Source organism: Bos javanicus, chromosome 19, assembly GCF_032452875.1.
Source record: "Bos javanicus breed banteng chromosome 19, ARS-OSU_banteng_1.0, whole genome shotgun sequence".
NCBI classification, from domain to species: domain Eukaryota; kingdom Metazoa; phylum Chordata; class Mammalia; order Artiodactyla; family Bovidae; genus Bos; species Bos javanicus.
In genome coordinates, this window is record NC_083886.1 from 34,572,487 (window position 1) to 34,588,183 (window position 15,697).

Below are 15,697 nucleotides of genomic sequence, written 5' to 3' on the forward strand. Positions count from 1 at the left end.
AAGGGCAATTTTTTAAAAACTTTAAAAAAATTTTTTTAATTAAAAAAAAATTTTTTATTTTGTACTGGAATATAGCCGATTAACAATGTTGTGATAGTTTCAGATGCACAGCAAAGGGACTCAGCCATAGATACACATGTATCCACTCTCCCCCAAAGTCCCCTCCCATCCAGGCTGCCACATAACATCAGCAGAGTTCCTTGTGCTATGCAATAGGTACTTATTGGTTATCCATTTTAAACATAGCAGAGTATGAAGATGTCCATCCTGAACTCTCTAACTCTCCCTCCCTCCACCCTCAGTCCTCTCTGGCAACTGCTAAGTTCAGAGAAGTGCAATTTTACAGGTGAAGAAAAAGACTCAGAATCAGTATTTTGCTTAGAACATGATTTTTTTTTTTTTTTTTTTAAGAACATGATTTTCAAAGTGGTCCAAGGACCTGCAGTAGCAGCATCACCTGGGAACTTGATCAGCACATACATGTGGGCCCCACTTGGACCCACCGAATCAGACACTCTGGCATGAGGCCCAGCTGGGTGTTGTCACAACCCTCCCCTCACCCACCCCTTGACTCAGATGCATGCCCAAGTTTGAAAACCCTTGACTTGGAGTCGTGCAAGTAGCAGGTAACAGACCTGGGTGAGAACCCAAGGATGTCCTCCAAGCTGTTGTTCCTTCCTTGTCTGTTAGTAGCTAACCGTTTCCTGCTCCAACTTGCTCCAGGAGGCCCTGCACACACCCCTTCCAGCTACATCTTCACTTTCCTCCAGTCCACTCTCCCCTCGTTCCCACCAGCCTCCTCTGTTCTTTAGACATGCCTCTCTTTTCTACCCAGGACCTTTGCACAAACTGTTAGGTCTTCCTGGAATGCCATTCCTCCTGCCTCCATTCTCCTCACATCTCAAGACGAGCATCCTCTCTTCAGAGGGACCTCCTTGGGGCACCTCCCAGATCGCCAGGTCCCTCTGTTTATTTTCATCACAGCATTTGACACCTTCTGAAGTTACCTTCTTTGTTTGCTGGGAAGTAAACTCCCTGAGGCGGGGTCCCCGTCCTTCCTGTTTGCTATCTTGTCTCCAGAGCCCACCCCAGTGCACAACACACACTCGAGCATTTATCACATAAACAAACCACAAACTGGAGGCAACTCTGAAGAGGGAAAAGGCCATTTCCTCTGTTCCCAACTCGTGAGAAAGGGCCAGCCTAGGCACTCCCTGGGGAGGGAAGCAGGGAGGGCAGTTAGCGGTTTCTCTGAATACTGGGGGGCACCTGATGAAGCGCCCACCCAGGACTTGGTCCCCAGGGAGAAGCACATCAATGAATTAAGTGCAGTTTCCACAGATGGGGGATGGGAAAGAAGCTGGTTCCAGATAAGAAGAGTGCAGGTGGGGAGACTTTCCCTAAGACTGGGGAAGGACAGCACTTTGATTATTCTTATTAATGGTTAAAGACAATATCCTCTCAACAAATACTTCAGTGTACAGTACAGCGATGTTACTATACATACATTGCTTTTCTTCATTGGAGGACAATTGCTTTACAATGTTTTGTTGGTTTCTGCCACACATCAACATGAATCAGCCACAGGTATACATGTGTCCCCTCCCTCCTGAGCCTCCCTCCCACTCCCACTCCATCCCATCCCTCTAGGTTGTCACAGAGCACTGAGTTGAGCTCCTTGTGTCACACAACAAATTCCCATTTGCTATTTTACACATGGTAATATGTATGTTTCCATGCTATTCTCTCAGTTCATCCCATCCTCTCCTTCCTGCGCTGTGTCCACAAGTCTGTTTTCTATGTCTGCATCTCCACTGCTACCCTGCAAATGGGTTCATCAGTACATTTCTAGATTCCATATATATGTATCAATATATCAATATATATATGTGTCAATATTTCTCTTTCTCACCACTCTGTATAATGGACTGTAGTTTCATCCACCTCATTAGGACTGACTCAAATGTGTTCTTTTATGGCTGAGTACTATTCCATTGTATATATGTACCACAACTCCTGTATCCATTCATCTGTTGGTGGACACCTAGGTTGCTTCCACGTCCTAGCTATTGTAAAAAGCGCTGTAACAAACATTGGGTATGTATAGATATGTTGCTGTACAGCAAATCTCTAGCACATTTTATCTCGCAGGAGTGAAACTAATGCTGTCAAACAACAACTCCTCTCCTCCCCCTCCCCCAGCCCCCGGCAGCCACCGTTCTACCTCCTGTTTCTATGACCCTGACCACTCCAGGTACCTCATATATGTAGAACCGTATAGTACTTGTCTTTCTGTGGCAGGTTTATTTCACTCGCAGAATATCCTCAAGATTCATTTAATGTTGAAGACATGACAGGATTTCTTTCATTTTTAAGGCTGGATAATATCCTACTGTATGCATAGATTACATTTACCTTATACATTCAGCCATTCATGGACATTCAGCTTGTTTCCACCTCTTTGCTCTCGTAAATAATGATGCTATTAACAAGCGAGTACAAATAGTTCTTTGAGATCCTATCTTCAAGTCTTTTGGATAAATACCCTTCAGTGAAATTGCTGGATCATATGGTAGTTCTTTTTTTTTTTGAAATACGTTTTATTTATTTATTTGTTTATTTTTGGCTGTGCAGGGTCTTCATTGCCGGGTGCGCTTCTCTCTAATTGCTGTGAGAGGGAGCTATGCTACAGCTGTTGTGCATAGGCTTCTAATTGTGGTCACTTCTCTTGTTGCAGAGCACAGGCTCTAGGGCCCGTGGGCTCAATAGTTGTGGCACACAGGCTTAGTTGCTCTGTGGTATGTGGGATCTTCCCAGATCAGCGATTGAACCTGTGTCTCCTATATTAGCGGTGGACTCCCTACCACTGAACCACCAGGGAAGCCCATGGTAGTTCTATTTTTAATTTTTTGAAAACTTAGCTACTAGGGTGGGTTTTGTTGTCTTTTTTTTTTTTTTTTTATGATGACCATTCTAACAGGTTGAGGTGGTATCCCATGGCTTTGGTTTGTATTTCTCTAATAATTACTGGTGTTGAACATCTTTACATACACCCGTTGGTCATTTGTATGTCTTCTTTGGAGAAAACTCTATTCAAGGCTTCTGAAGGGACCACTCTTTTTTGGAAAGGAGTTTTGCAAGAGGTAGAAACCCATTGGTGTTCCAGTTACATGAAGTGCTCTAAATGGGGGGCAGCCAGTGGTTGCCCAAAATGGGAAGGACCCGGTGACACTACCCTAGTGCTCAAGCTTGAAGGAGTATAAGAGTTGGCTCTTGCCTTCATGGGGACCACACAGGCCACGTCAGCTAGAGTGCAGCTGAGATGCTGTGGTCCTTACTCCATATTCTGGATGCATAAATCCTTGGATTCCAGAACAATCTTAAGGAAGGCACGGCACTGAATTTGACTGTAACTGTGTTTTTGTTTAAATTGTAATAAAATTCACATAACATAAAATTTACCATCTTGGCCATTTAAAAAATTTATTTATTTATTTGGCTGCAATGGGTCTCAGTTGCAGCACATGGGATCTTCCTTCTTCATTGCATCACTGGGATCTTTACTTTTGGCATGGAAACACTTAGTTGCAACATATGTGATCTAGTTCCCTGACCAAGGATCAAACTTGGGCCCCTTGCATTGGGAGCACAGAGTCTTAGCCATTGGACTACCAGGGAAGTCCCAAGATATTCTTTGATACAATTAAAAACAACCAAAATTTAAGAAAAAAAAAAAGATACGCTTTAAGAGCACATACTTCCCTGGTGGCTCAGACGGTAAAGAATCCACCTGTAATGAAGGAGACCCTGGTTTGATCCCTAGGTCAGGAAGATCTCCTGGAGAAGGGAATGGTTACCCACTCCAGTATTCTTGCCTGGATAATTCTGTGGACAGAGGAGCCTACCAGGCTATAGTCCATGGGGTCACAAAGAGTCAACCATAACCGAGTGACTAACACTTTATCACTTTTATAAATGCAATACAACTACCTAAAGTACGTGGAAACAGAGAAAATGGGTAAAACAAGAGTGGGCATGTTTTGAGAAGTTAAAGGAGGACAAGGAGGACATGTGAACTCACTAGTCTCTCTAGCTTTGGATGTGTTTGATTTCTCCATTATGTAGAGAAACATTAAAATAATATAAAGAAAGAAAAAAATTTTTAAAATAAAATAATATAAAGAGAAAGGGGGTCACGTAATGGCATACAGGGATGAAACTTCGCTTATTGCCATTGGTCTGGTTTGGCTTTGTTTTGTTTAGGATGGGGAGTTCGTGGGCGCTTGTTACATAACTAAATAACCAAATTAAAGCAAGCCATGCACGGAGAAATGGAGAAACAATTAGGGAAGTAGAAGGAAAGTGTGCAGTCAGCCTTGTACATGGTTCTCAGAGGCCCTGAGTGGATGGATTCCAGGATGTGCCCTCCTGGAGCTCCGTCTGCAAGGCGAGCGTTGGAACTTGTGGAGCCCTGGGTGCTCGTTCTCCTGATGCAGCCAGCCCTTCTCCCTCCTGGGTCACTTCTCTCACTTGCCCTGCTGACAATCTGAGAGTGTTCTTTCCAGCAAAGGCCTGGGTCAGTTATCCTGGGACTTCCAGCTTCCTAATGAGAGCTGGTCCCATGCCGGGTATGTCACCGGTGGTCTGCTTGCAATTGGGGATTGAAACACAGGGTTTCACGTTCGCCCCCAGCACACAGCAGCATTCAGGGCCCTGAAGACCTCAGCACGTGTGGGAACAGCTGCTGACAGAGAAGTGGGCTGGCGGTATCCTGCAAGGGAGAAGGGTCTTCCTTTAAGAGAAAAGTGGACTAAGAGATAGGGCCCCCGCATTATGCGTTCTCTTGGGGCCAGCTCTTCAGGGACGCCCTCAACTCCTCTGAGCACAGGAGTGGTCTGGCCCCTTGGCAACCTTATCAAGACCTTAGGAGAGAAAAACTCCTGATTGCTTCCTCCCTACACCCAGCTCTTCTGGCTCTTCTCAAAGTGCGGTCCCTGAGCAGAGCCACCTGGCAACGTGGGATCCCTGGAAACTCATTACAAAGGCAGCTGGTCCCAGTTTCTTTACTGAGTCAGAAACTCTGAGGGTGGTGCTCGGTGGTCTGTCCCTTGACGAGCTCTCCTGGGGACTCTGATGCCGGCTCCAGTTTGAGAACCGCTGGAGGACGTACATCGTGTCCCATCCCTGGGTCCTGGCATCACCTCCGTCCCTGACAGTACTCCACGGGTCTTTGCTCCCAGGACCTACAGTCGCCCAGTTTGCCCCCAAGGAACCCAAGCACCAGCAGGTCTAATTCCTCACTTCTGGGCCCCAATTCTTGAGCTGCTGGAGCAAAACCTCATGGAAGCAGGATGCTGCACCAAGCTCCTGTCTCCCACCTGCAGAGGGCTCTGGTCATGCCCGTCCTGCTGGGCTCCCCTCCAGCTGCCCAGAGAGCTCCCTTTCCTTCCCCCAGTTCTGGTCCTACTTCCTCTCTCTCCACAAGCCCCTGCCCTGCCTTCCAGGCATCTTAGCAGGTAGTTACTCACCCAGCTTTTCTTCCATCTGCAAACTATTTATGTCTTTCCTCTTCCTTTCCCAAATCAGAGCCAGAGTCTCCCTGAGGCTAGTCTGAGACTCGTCCCTCCAGTGACATCCTAGTGGTGGGACATGGCTTAGGTGTGCTTCTTCTCCTGTGCCCTTCCTGGCCAACTCCTCTCCCTACATTCAAGGACAAACAGCACCAGCATAACATTTTCAAATAAAATTTTTTACTTTTATTGACCATCTATATTCTCTAAGGAGAAGAAGGCGACAGAGGATGAGATGGTTGGAAGGTACCACCGAATCAATGGGCATGAACTTGGGGGAATTCCAGGAGATGGTGAGGGACAGGGAGGCCTGGCATGCTGCAGTCCATGGGGTCTCAAAGAGTCAGACATGACTTGGCGACTGAACAACAACATGTTCTCTAAAGCAGTGCAGACCTGGGTTTGAATTCTGACTGTCAAGGAAGCACTAGCCAAACTCTGTGTTTTTTAAAAAACATCAGTTTCTTCTGTTCTAAAAAGGACTATCAAAACATTTTTGCATGATTATTAAGAAAAGGCTTCAATATTATAAGTGTAAAATGCATTGCAGCAATAAGAGCTTGACATTGTGGATAAAAATATTTTATCCATGAATTAGATGTTTTTACTTAAACATTTATATAATCTGAAAGATCTTTAATTTTAACTTCAAATCTTACAATAGAAGAAACTGAAGTGAATGTTCAAAGAAAAATCATGATGAGAATTTTGTAATTCCTGGTTTGATGGTGAGAAAAGTCCAATGCGTCTCAAGTTACCAACATTAGATGCTTAAATATAAAAGAACAACCAAAAGGCTAGATTCCTGGGTTCCCTCTAAATAAATGCTCCAGCTCACTTGTAACAAACCACCACCAAGAAGGAACTGCCCCGAGCCAACCAGCCACCAGCCAACTCGATTCCCTGCAGACTGATTTCCTGGAGGTCACCTGTAGCTTCCATGTTAACATGCCCCGCTGGCATCTTAGTGCTCTAGTTCCTGAGCACCTGCCGTGCACGGGGGTCCACACAATTTTCATTTAGCACATTTATGCTGAGCTCCTCCACTGGCCACCAGTGGACAACCAGCCCTTGAGGAGATCCCAGGCCAGGACAGCAGCATCGGGCTCAAGTAGTCAGACTAGGAGAAACACGAGATGGACACCTATCCAGCTGGTGGGAGGCAAGGGAAGAAGAGGAGCTGAGCAATGAAGGGAAGGGGGGGATGCTCCAGGCAGAAGAGCACCTGCCAACAAACAGTACAAACGAGATGCACGGTTGCAGTCCCAGGGTATTGCAGTCACATGGAGGATGGCGAGGGAGGCATTGAGGAAAGCTTCCTCAGGGAGGGCACACCTAAACCAAGTCTTAAGGGAGACTCGTTATCTGTTAAGGAGGTGAAGGAAGATACTGCAGTGTGTGCAAAGGCACAGGAGACAGCATCTCGGGACAGGAGAAAGTAACACAGGATGATGACAGCGTCGCACGTGGGGGAAGCAACGCATGTTGAGTAGTTTTTTGTTTTGTTTTTTAATTTTTTTAAATTTAAACTGGGTCTCTGTTGCTGCATGAGGGCTTTCTGATTGCAACAAGTGAGGGCTACTCTTCATCTTGGTGCATGGGCTTCTCACTGTGGTGGATTCTCTTGTTACAGCATGGGCTCAGTAGTTGTGGCACACCGGCTCAGTTGCTTTGCGGCGTGTGGCATCTTCCCAGACCAGGATCGAACCCATGTCCTTCGCGTTGGCAGGTGGATTCTTATCCACTGCACCACCTGGGAAGCCCCCATGTTGAGTAGTTTGGACAGAAAGGGATATAAGTCACTGAATCCTCTGTGTGTGAATGTGTGTGTGTGTGGTGTGTAAGTATTTCCCCTTTAGTTAGAAAGAAGTTAAAAAGAAGGCTGTTGTGATGTAATAACTGGGGTGAAAACGACAACAATGTGTGTCCAGCAAGGATCCATGTTTCAAGTCACATTCGTAGCTGGGCTTTCAGGTCAGACAGACTTGAGTGTGAATCCCTGCCTGGCCCATCACTAACATGTCCCAGAGTCCATATGCTCAGCTGTGAACTCAGGCCAGAAGTGAGACTGACCTCACAGCTGTTTAAAAGGATGAAGGTGCACCGTACCACCAGACACAGCCCGAGATGGAGCCTGCAGTGAACGCGCACAAACGAGCGCCACCCCCTGGGCATCTTCACCAGGACTCACCAGACGCAGGTGCTCCGAGAGCACAGCGGCTCCAGGGTTTCCGGCAGCTCACAGGAAGCAGAGCCCGCGGAGGGCAGGTTGGGGAGGAGGCCTGGAAGAGAGATGTGCTCGTTCGTGGAGTATGAAGCGCCCGCTGGCGGAAGAGAGACTCCTTCCTCAGGAGTGAGGGCCTGCCTTACTACTTCCCATCTCGCCTCGTGTGCCAAGAAGCCAGAACCCCTGTCCACCTTACATCCGGATCACTTCTCAGCGCTGTGTTTGTTCCCTCCAGGCTTGCTCATTGCTTCCGATATAACCGGTAGATTCCCCAGCCGGGTATCCTCCACCCTTGGTGATGTAAACCCGCGACAGGTACAGCATCCCCGTGGGACTCGGAGGCCAGGGGAGCCGATGCATATATGCTGATGTTCACACTACGTGTGCCTGAGTAGAAAGCCGTACATCTCTGATCCAGGAGTGTCACGTCTTCCATTGGCATCCAAGAATCAGTGACAGGTTAACTTTTCAGCTTGTGAATTGGAAAGCAAGACTTGGAGTCATGAGCGTGTGCATGTCTCGTGAAGCCATGAGGATAAATAACATTGCCAAGGCAGAGGTCTGTGCCTGCACCCAGGTGGCAGCGACGAGGAAAGGACTCCGCTAACACAGGAAGCCCCCAGAGGGCGTCCCTGGAGGAGAGCAGTATCCCCATAGGCCAAGGGAGTGCAGTTTTCTTCGAAACAGAGTAGGGAATGGGATCAGATGCTGCTTAAGAGTCAAGGAAGACTGAAAGTGGCCACTGAATTTAGCAACTGGGTCACTGGCAAGAGACAGTGTGTGAGGAATGAATGGACGTAAATACTAGGCATTTCCAAGAAACTTGGCTCAAAAGGAAAGAAGAGAGATGGGGCCTTGGTAACGGAGAGACGGGAGCAACTACAAGTTTCCTTTCTAAACAGATGGAAGAGGGCTTCCTTGGTGGCTCAGTGGTAAAGAATCCACCTGGCAGTGCAGGAGACACGGTTCCACCCCTGAGCTGGGAAGATCCCACATGCCGCAGAGAAACCAGGCCCATGCGGGAGCCCGAGTACCACAACTAGAGAGTAGACCCCACTCTAAGGATCGCCTGGGCCACCTTCCACCAAGATGGTGTTGTCCCAGCCCCATGCCCTCCGGCCAGTCAACGTGCCAACTCCAGCTGCAGTGTGCCTCCAGGTGGAGGGAGCCCACCATCCTTGGGAAGGGGCCAGGTCAGCAGGTTTCCTGGTGGCCACCTTGCCTGTGATCCTGCAGGTTAGAGATGAGAGGCACCAAAGTGTCTCCCAGCTGGGGTCCTCTGGAGATGCCCACACACAAAGGGTGGGGATTAATTTGGAAGATGTCACCCAGCCCTGTGAAACCAGCCTTCAGGAAGACTGAATGCTCTCTGCCAGCAGAGCTGGGCATTCGGGAGCCGGACGTCCAAAGGGAAGAGCAAGCCAGTGAGGGGCACACAGGGCCGTCCTCCAGGGACTGGGGGTTGACCCAGCAGTTACTCACAGAGTGGGACACGTGTATCCTCTCGGAGTTTCTGACACCACCACCCCGATCTTAACTCTCCCAATTCGTGGCACAGTGTTCTCATCCCACATGGAAGAGACATACCGGATGCTCCAGGCTCAGGACACAGCAGACCCCAGCTCTCCTGCCCCACAGCCCATGCTGTCCCAAAGCAGCACCCAGGCCCTGGGTCAGAGGCAAGAGACATGACTGCTGCTCCTCCTGCAGCCCCAACCTGGGACCAGGGCAGTCACCCCAGGCCTCTGGTGGTCCGCGGTCCGGCTGGGGAAGGTCCCCAGGTGCCTGGGCCTTCTCTCTGGCTGCGCTGTCCTGGGCGTTCCAAGCACCGTCTGAGCCAGGGGGTGATCGGGTGCACTAAAGACAGGAGGGTTGGTCTGGCCAGGTGGGGTGGGGTGGGAGGTAAATGGAAACAGTAGGACATGCAGTCGGGCCTACTTGCAGGCATGCTCCTGCTGCTTTGCATGGGGTATACCCCCAGGACCCTTCTCTGGAGGTGTACTAGCAAAAACAAGAGAAAAGGACTCTTCTTTGCCCCTGGATGGTCCAGCTCCTTTGAGACTGGACTGATGCAGGCTACGGGCTCGGCCTAACACAGCCTTGCACCTGGTTTCTGCACCACCACCGGCCCTCACTGGCCGAGTCTCAAAGGAGTGTCCATCAGAATCAGCCAAGAAGCTAAAAATGCAGACCGCCAGGTCCCACGGCGGAGATTTTCACTGACCGGGTCTGGGGCGAGACCGGGAGTCGGCGTTCTCAACAAGCCCTCGGACGACTTGGGAGCGGATTCTCCGCGGCGCCCACTTTGAGAAACCCGACTCTGGGGCTGAGACCCCAGCCCCGCTCCGCCTCGATTCTCCAAACTTTCAGCATGTCTCCGGGCGCATGTCCCCCCACCCCGCTCCGTAGGTCTCATCCACGCGCGATCGTGTAGCATCTGGGGAACGTGGTGAGGACCAGGAGGGGGCGCAGGGCGGGCGAGCGGAGCCAAGGGGCGGCGAGGCGAGGAGGGGCGCGCCGAGCCCGGAGGCGCGCGTTGGCGGGGCCGGGGGCGGGGCGGCCGGGCCGGGGCGGGGCCGGCGGGCGGCGAGCGCCGGGGGAGCGCGCCCGGGGAGCGCGGAGGAGGAGCGTGGCCAGCGCCCCCGCCCGCCCTCCCGCCCGCGCGCAACAGTTCCCCCAAAGTTGCGCCCGGGAGGCGCGCGCCGGGCGGCCGAGGGGCGGGCGGGCGGCGGCGGGGACGCGGAGAGCGCGGCAGCGGCGGCGGCGGCGGCGGCATGGGCACCCGGCAGACCAAGGGCAGCCTGGCGGAGCGAGCCGGCCCCGGCGCGGCGCCCGGCCCCCGGCGCGAGCGGCCCGACTTCTGGGCGTCGCTGCTGCTGCGCGCCGGGGACAAGGCGGGGCGCGCGGGCGCGGGCGCGGGGCTGCCCCCCTACCACCGGCGCGTCGGCATGGTCCAGGAGCTGCTGCGGATGTTGCGCCAGGGCCGGCGGGAGGAGGCGGGGACGCTGCTGCAGCACCTGCGCCAGGTGAGCGCCGGGAGGGGCCGCGGGGGCGCCCCGCCCCTGCCCAGGAGGCCCCGGGGCACCAGGGGCACCGCCCGGGCCCCTTCTCGCGGGGACCGGGCCCGGTCTAGCCGCAGGTGCCTCGGCGCTGCCTCTGAATTTGAGGCCTCGGGGCAGGGCGGAGGAAGGCTGCCCGGAGAGGCCCGGCCGAGGGGGACCTGTTGGAATAACGTCCCCGTTTCTCTCCTCCGCAGGTAGCGGAGGAGGCTGGCCCGGGGCGGTGGGCGGGAGGGGACGCCTGCCTGCGCCAAGGTGCTTCTCTTACCCCCTACCCACTGGCAGTCTCTCCCATCAAGGGTCCTCAAGGAATGCGCAGTTGTCAGCTTCCCCAGGGGGAGTCCAAGGGCACAGCTCTGGGACTGGTGAGATTCTAGCCCCCAGGGGCTTCGCTCGTCGGGAGGCACCCTGGGTGAGAGGGGGTTCAGGTGGGAGACACGTCTTCTCTCCTCTGACTAACTTTGACCGGAGCTCAGCCTGGAGCCGAGCGGTGGGGCGGGGGAGCTGGCCCGGTTCCCGTGGGACCGGCTGGCCGCAGGGCCTTCCAAGGCTGCCTGCACCCTGCCGTCAGCCTGATCCCCCTGGTTAGGGACTGCCTTGGCACCTCTGGCGGGTCCCCTCTGCTTTGGGTCTCCCTGGAGCCGTTGCTGTCCACTTCTCTTGGGCTTGTTTTCCTTCTTCACTTTTTCATCCCTTCCGTGGATTCTGTCCAGTGGGAGAGAGGCAGGAAGGCACCCCTCCTGCATCCCTCGGGGTTCTCTTGGCCGACCTTTGCAGGGGAGCTGAGTCAAAGCCCCATATTCTGGCTCAGTGGTGGAGTCCAGTGGGGATGGGGAAGGGGCTCTGAGGTGGCCTGTCCGAAGTTCTCCCATCACTGTTGAAAGAGGCCGTCAGAGAGCCTTCCTGGGGGGAGCTTCAGAAATCAATCAGACCCTCATCCCTCCTGGAGTCTGTAGCACCCCCCTACCCCACTGTGTATCTGGTGTGTGGTCATCCTGGAGTGTGTGTTCCCAAGGTGTGTGCGCACAGGGAGAGGGAGGCAGAGGCCTGGGGGCTTGGGAAGCCTGGGGTTTCTGCTCTCCCCTCCACTTTCCCAAACAGCATCCAGAAGGCAACCTGAGACGCCGCTGTTTCCCCAGGTTCCATCTCTGAACTGAATCTTCAGAGAAAGATGACATTCCACACTTAGTAACTTTTTAGTGGTGTGTGTTTCTTTGTCTTTCAAGAACTGAAAGCCAGGGTATGGCCTCTGCGGAAACTGTTTTGCTTTCTATCAGAATAATGGGTTTTCCAGACCATCATATCCATTTGCAAGCAGACGGTGAGATGCTTTCTCTGATCGTATGCTGTCTCCCAGCACTGGGGTGGGTGCTGCAGAGGGTACAGGACCATGGAGGGGCTGACGGTGGGGGTCAAGGCACGCCCCCCTGGGGCTGAAAAAGCAGAGTGCAGCCCCTGTTCTCGAGGGCCAGTCAGGGCCAGTCGTTCGGGTGGGGCCTACAGGATGAGTGTGATTCCACATCCTGGAGAACCTGAGCTTCCCCCTGGTTTTTGGAGAGTAGACACATCCCTGTGTCCCCCACAGGCTTCCCTGGTGGCTCAGACAGTAAAGAATCCGCCTGCAATGCGGGAAACCTGGGTTCCATCCCTGGGTCGGAAAGATCCCCTGGAGAAGGGAATAGCTACCCATTCCAATATTCTTGCCTGGAGAATTCCATGGATAGAGGCCTCAGTCCATGGAGTCACAGAGACAGACACGACTGAGCGACTAATACTGTCTGTGTCACCCACAGCGTCCCTGAGATAGGGAGCATTTCCTGACAGATGGTGTCTCGTTGGTGTCCTGACACTCTTCTGTCCTGACACAGTGGCACAGCTGATGGGGGTCGGAGGAGGTCAGCCAGGCTTCCCCTTTGCTGTGAAAACAGCAGAATAACTTGCCCTCCTGCTCCAGGCACGTCCTGGGCTCTCGTGACCTCTGGTTGAGGTCTGTGGGCTCTGCAGAGCCGGCAACGGACCTGCCTAAGGTGCAGATCAGGGCCCTCCAGGGAGTGGCTGGGAGCCCTGGGCAGCATGGGACGGGAGCCCCAGTGTCCAAATGTCCGTGGGAAGCAAGAGGTGGTTTTCTAGGACCCTGAGGCTGTTTGGAGGGATGAGGAGCTGCATCTGTGGTGTGCACAGAAGTGGCTCTTTCCCCCAAATCTTGTTTTCCTTTCCAGTTTCCTCCTCTAGGCCGGGGGTGGTGATGTTCAGAAAGCGAATGAGCAGTCACTGAGAGACAGGAAACACCCAGGGCTCCCTAGGGTCAGACCAGCAGGGGCGCATCAGTAACAGGAGACGGAGGTGGGTGTGCAGAGCTCAGGGCTCGGTCATGCTGGGACACCGTTCCTGCCCCACAGAGCACAAGGGTGGGCATCGGTGAGCAGGTGAACAGGCAGAGGGAACGGGAGCCCAGACGGTCACGGTCACGGTCATCCTCACCTTCTCCTGTGTTTGTCCATGTGTGTGGCTGCCCAGAGCCCTGTGGGAGGGGGCTGGAGGTTGTCCTGGTCTCTATGGGCCGTGAGCTCTTTGTAGCCCTGAACGATCTCTCCACACTCTTCCCAGAACAATGCGCCAACATTCACAGTCCTGCAAGAATGTTGGAGGGTTCACAGACCCCAGGTTCAGAATATACCCCCGTCTGGGACCTCTCCTTCCCCACCTGTGTGACTTGCGACTGGCTCAGGATGTGGAAACAGGGGCCTGGGGACCATGTGTGACAGTCGCAGTGGGCTGAAGGATTGTGGCTGCCGGTGCCTCTGCTTCTGAATCTAGGAGTCTCTCTGGTCTTAGATTTGGGGGAGTTTCCTGACTGGAGACTCTCCAGCCTGTCCCTGCATGTCCCTTGCCCAAGCAGTATAGGGAGGCCTCCTTGGTGTTTAGGATGCTGAGCTGTGCAGTGGGGAGGGAAGCAGGCTCCCAGGAAGCTGCCTGCTGAGGGAAGGAGCCAAGGGGAGTCCCCTTCCCTTGAGGAGCTGTGCCATCTTGAGAAGAGCCTAGGGCCAAGGGTCAGCTCGGGCAGCTTGCATTCTGGTCCTCAGTCTGCTCCCACTTGAGACCCAGCCGATAACCTGTGAGTTGTGTTCCTCGTTTCCCTGAGGGTATCTGAGGTACTGAGCAGACCAGATGCTACAACTGTGTGAGATTGCGTCGGCTCTGCAAACCTAAACCCGTTCTCACGGCAACAACGGCAAGGAACAAGAGAATCTGCTTGGGGTCTGGCCGGCCTGCTGGCAGGGTCTCGGTCCCCTTTCTCAGGCCGGGCCCAGGAGGTTTTAGATTCTGTCTGTCTGACTAGGGCTCAGTCTGGGCCAGAACTCACTGAAAGTTCAGAAGCAGTGTGGGGCAGTGCTCAGGGAGTTGGGGGGTGAAAGAAGCTAATTGTGGATGAAAGAGGCTGCTCCGGTCCCCTCCTCCAGACCTCCCCCTTCTCCAGGTGTTGCTTCCTAAGTCTTCGGCTCACATTTGCAGTCTTCAAGGTGCCCTGGGAAGAAGGACCCATTAGTCGTGGAGAGAGGGCGAGTGCCAGCCCATGTAGGAGGTGGGGGTCATCTCTTGGGTACAGGGGTTGCTCTGAGTCCCCAGGTCCCAGACTCGGTCGTCTCCCAGCCTCATGGAGCACCAGAGTAGGGGCTCAGTTCCCCCAGCACACGCCAGGCTGAAGTGGCCCATCTCCCAGCTTTTCTGTAAAGAGGATCTGATTGGGTTGGTTTATACGATGCAGCCTTGTTGGGCAGGGCAGTTCTAGGGTCAGCCTGATGCTGTGGCTCAGGCCATATGACCAGGGTGACTGGGCTGGCCTCACGCTACACCTGGGAACACAAGCCACCCCCGCAATGCAGAAAAGAGCCCTCAGGAACCTAGGGTGCTGGCTGCCCCAGGGGTCTGGATAAGTCTCCCTGGGGACCCAGAAGCTCGGCAGAAAGATGAGCAAGAGGTTGCCTTTTTCATCTGACAACCCCCAGAATAATCAGGGAGTTCCCCACCCTTAGCCTTGATCTTATTCTTCTCCACCTGGGATGCACGTCCTCATTTCCATGGAATGCTCCTTATGTTTCCAAGGCCACCTTCCTGGGCCACGTCAGCCCATGGACTCTGAGATTCAGTTGCCCGTTAGGCTGTATGGATTTAACCGTCCGTATGTACGTCATTTTTCCCGCTGTCCATTTTGTTAGACTAAGTCCCACATTTCCTGAGAGTGGAGACCCCCACCACCACCTCTGTCCCTGGCAGGCAGTTGACACCCACAGGTTGTGGCGAGCTGCAGTGAGTCGTGCGCCAGGGACACGCTGTCTTGGTGTGTCCCCAGCAAGCCCTTGGGTCTGGGCTGCGCACCCCGGGGCTTATTTGCCAGGCCCATGGGTGTGGTCGAGAGATCTGGCAAGTTTGCTTTCGTTTGGTTGGATTCCCAGGAGCCCTGTCCACAGGGCTTGCTGTTCCTGGCAGCCCGCCAGGCAGTGGTGTTCTTGGAGAGAGGAGTGGCATGGTGCCCAGGCTCCGTGGGCACCACAGGGACCCCATGGCAGGTGCCGTCTGGGGCCTCCGCTGAGGTGGCAGCAGGGAGTGGAGCCTGGCGGGAGGGCCCGGCCTCCACGCTCCTTGTGCTGAATCATGTTGATTCCATCCGCAGAGAGACAGCTTCCTCCCTCTCTAAGCCCTGCTGCTCTCTGGCCAGGCTGGGCATTTCCAGTGGTGCCAAGGCAGGGGGAGCCCCAGACCAGGGCCTGCTCTGCTGGTTTCCAAGGCCAGGGATGCGGCCACCTCTGTATGGCCAGGAGTGACGCCAGGGCCTGAGGCTG

General features: G+C 53.6%; 1 protein-coding gene across 1 annotated transcript in view; it reads left to right on the forward strand.

Annotated features, from left to right (window-relative positions):
• Nucleotides 1–10,570: 10,570 nt before the first annotated feature.
• Nucleotides 10,571–15,697, forward strand: part of LRRC75A (leucine rich repeat containing 75A) — a 34,308-nt gene continuing 29,181 nt past the window's right edge. Inside the window, exon 1 of the mRNA XM_061391151.1 lies at nucleotides 10,571–10,823. Within this exon, the coding sequence (XP_061247135.1) occupies nucleotides 10,572–10,823 (252 nt within the window). The 5' untranslated portion in view covers nucleotide 10,571. The remainder of the gene's footprint in view (nucleotides 10,824–15,697) is intronic.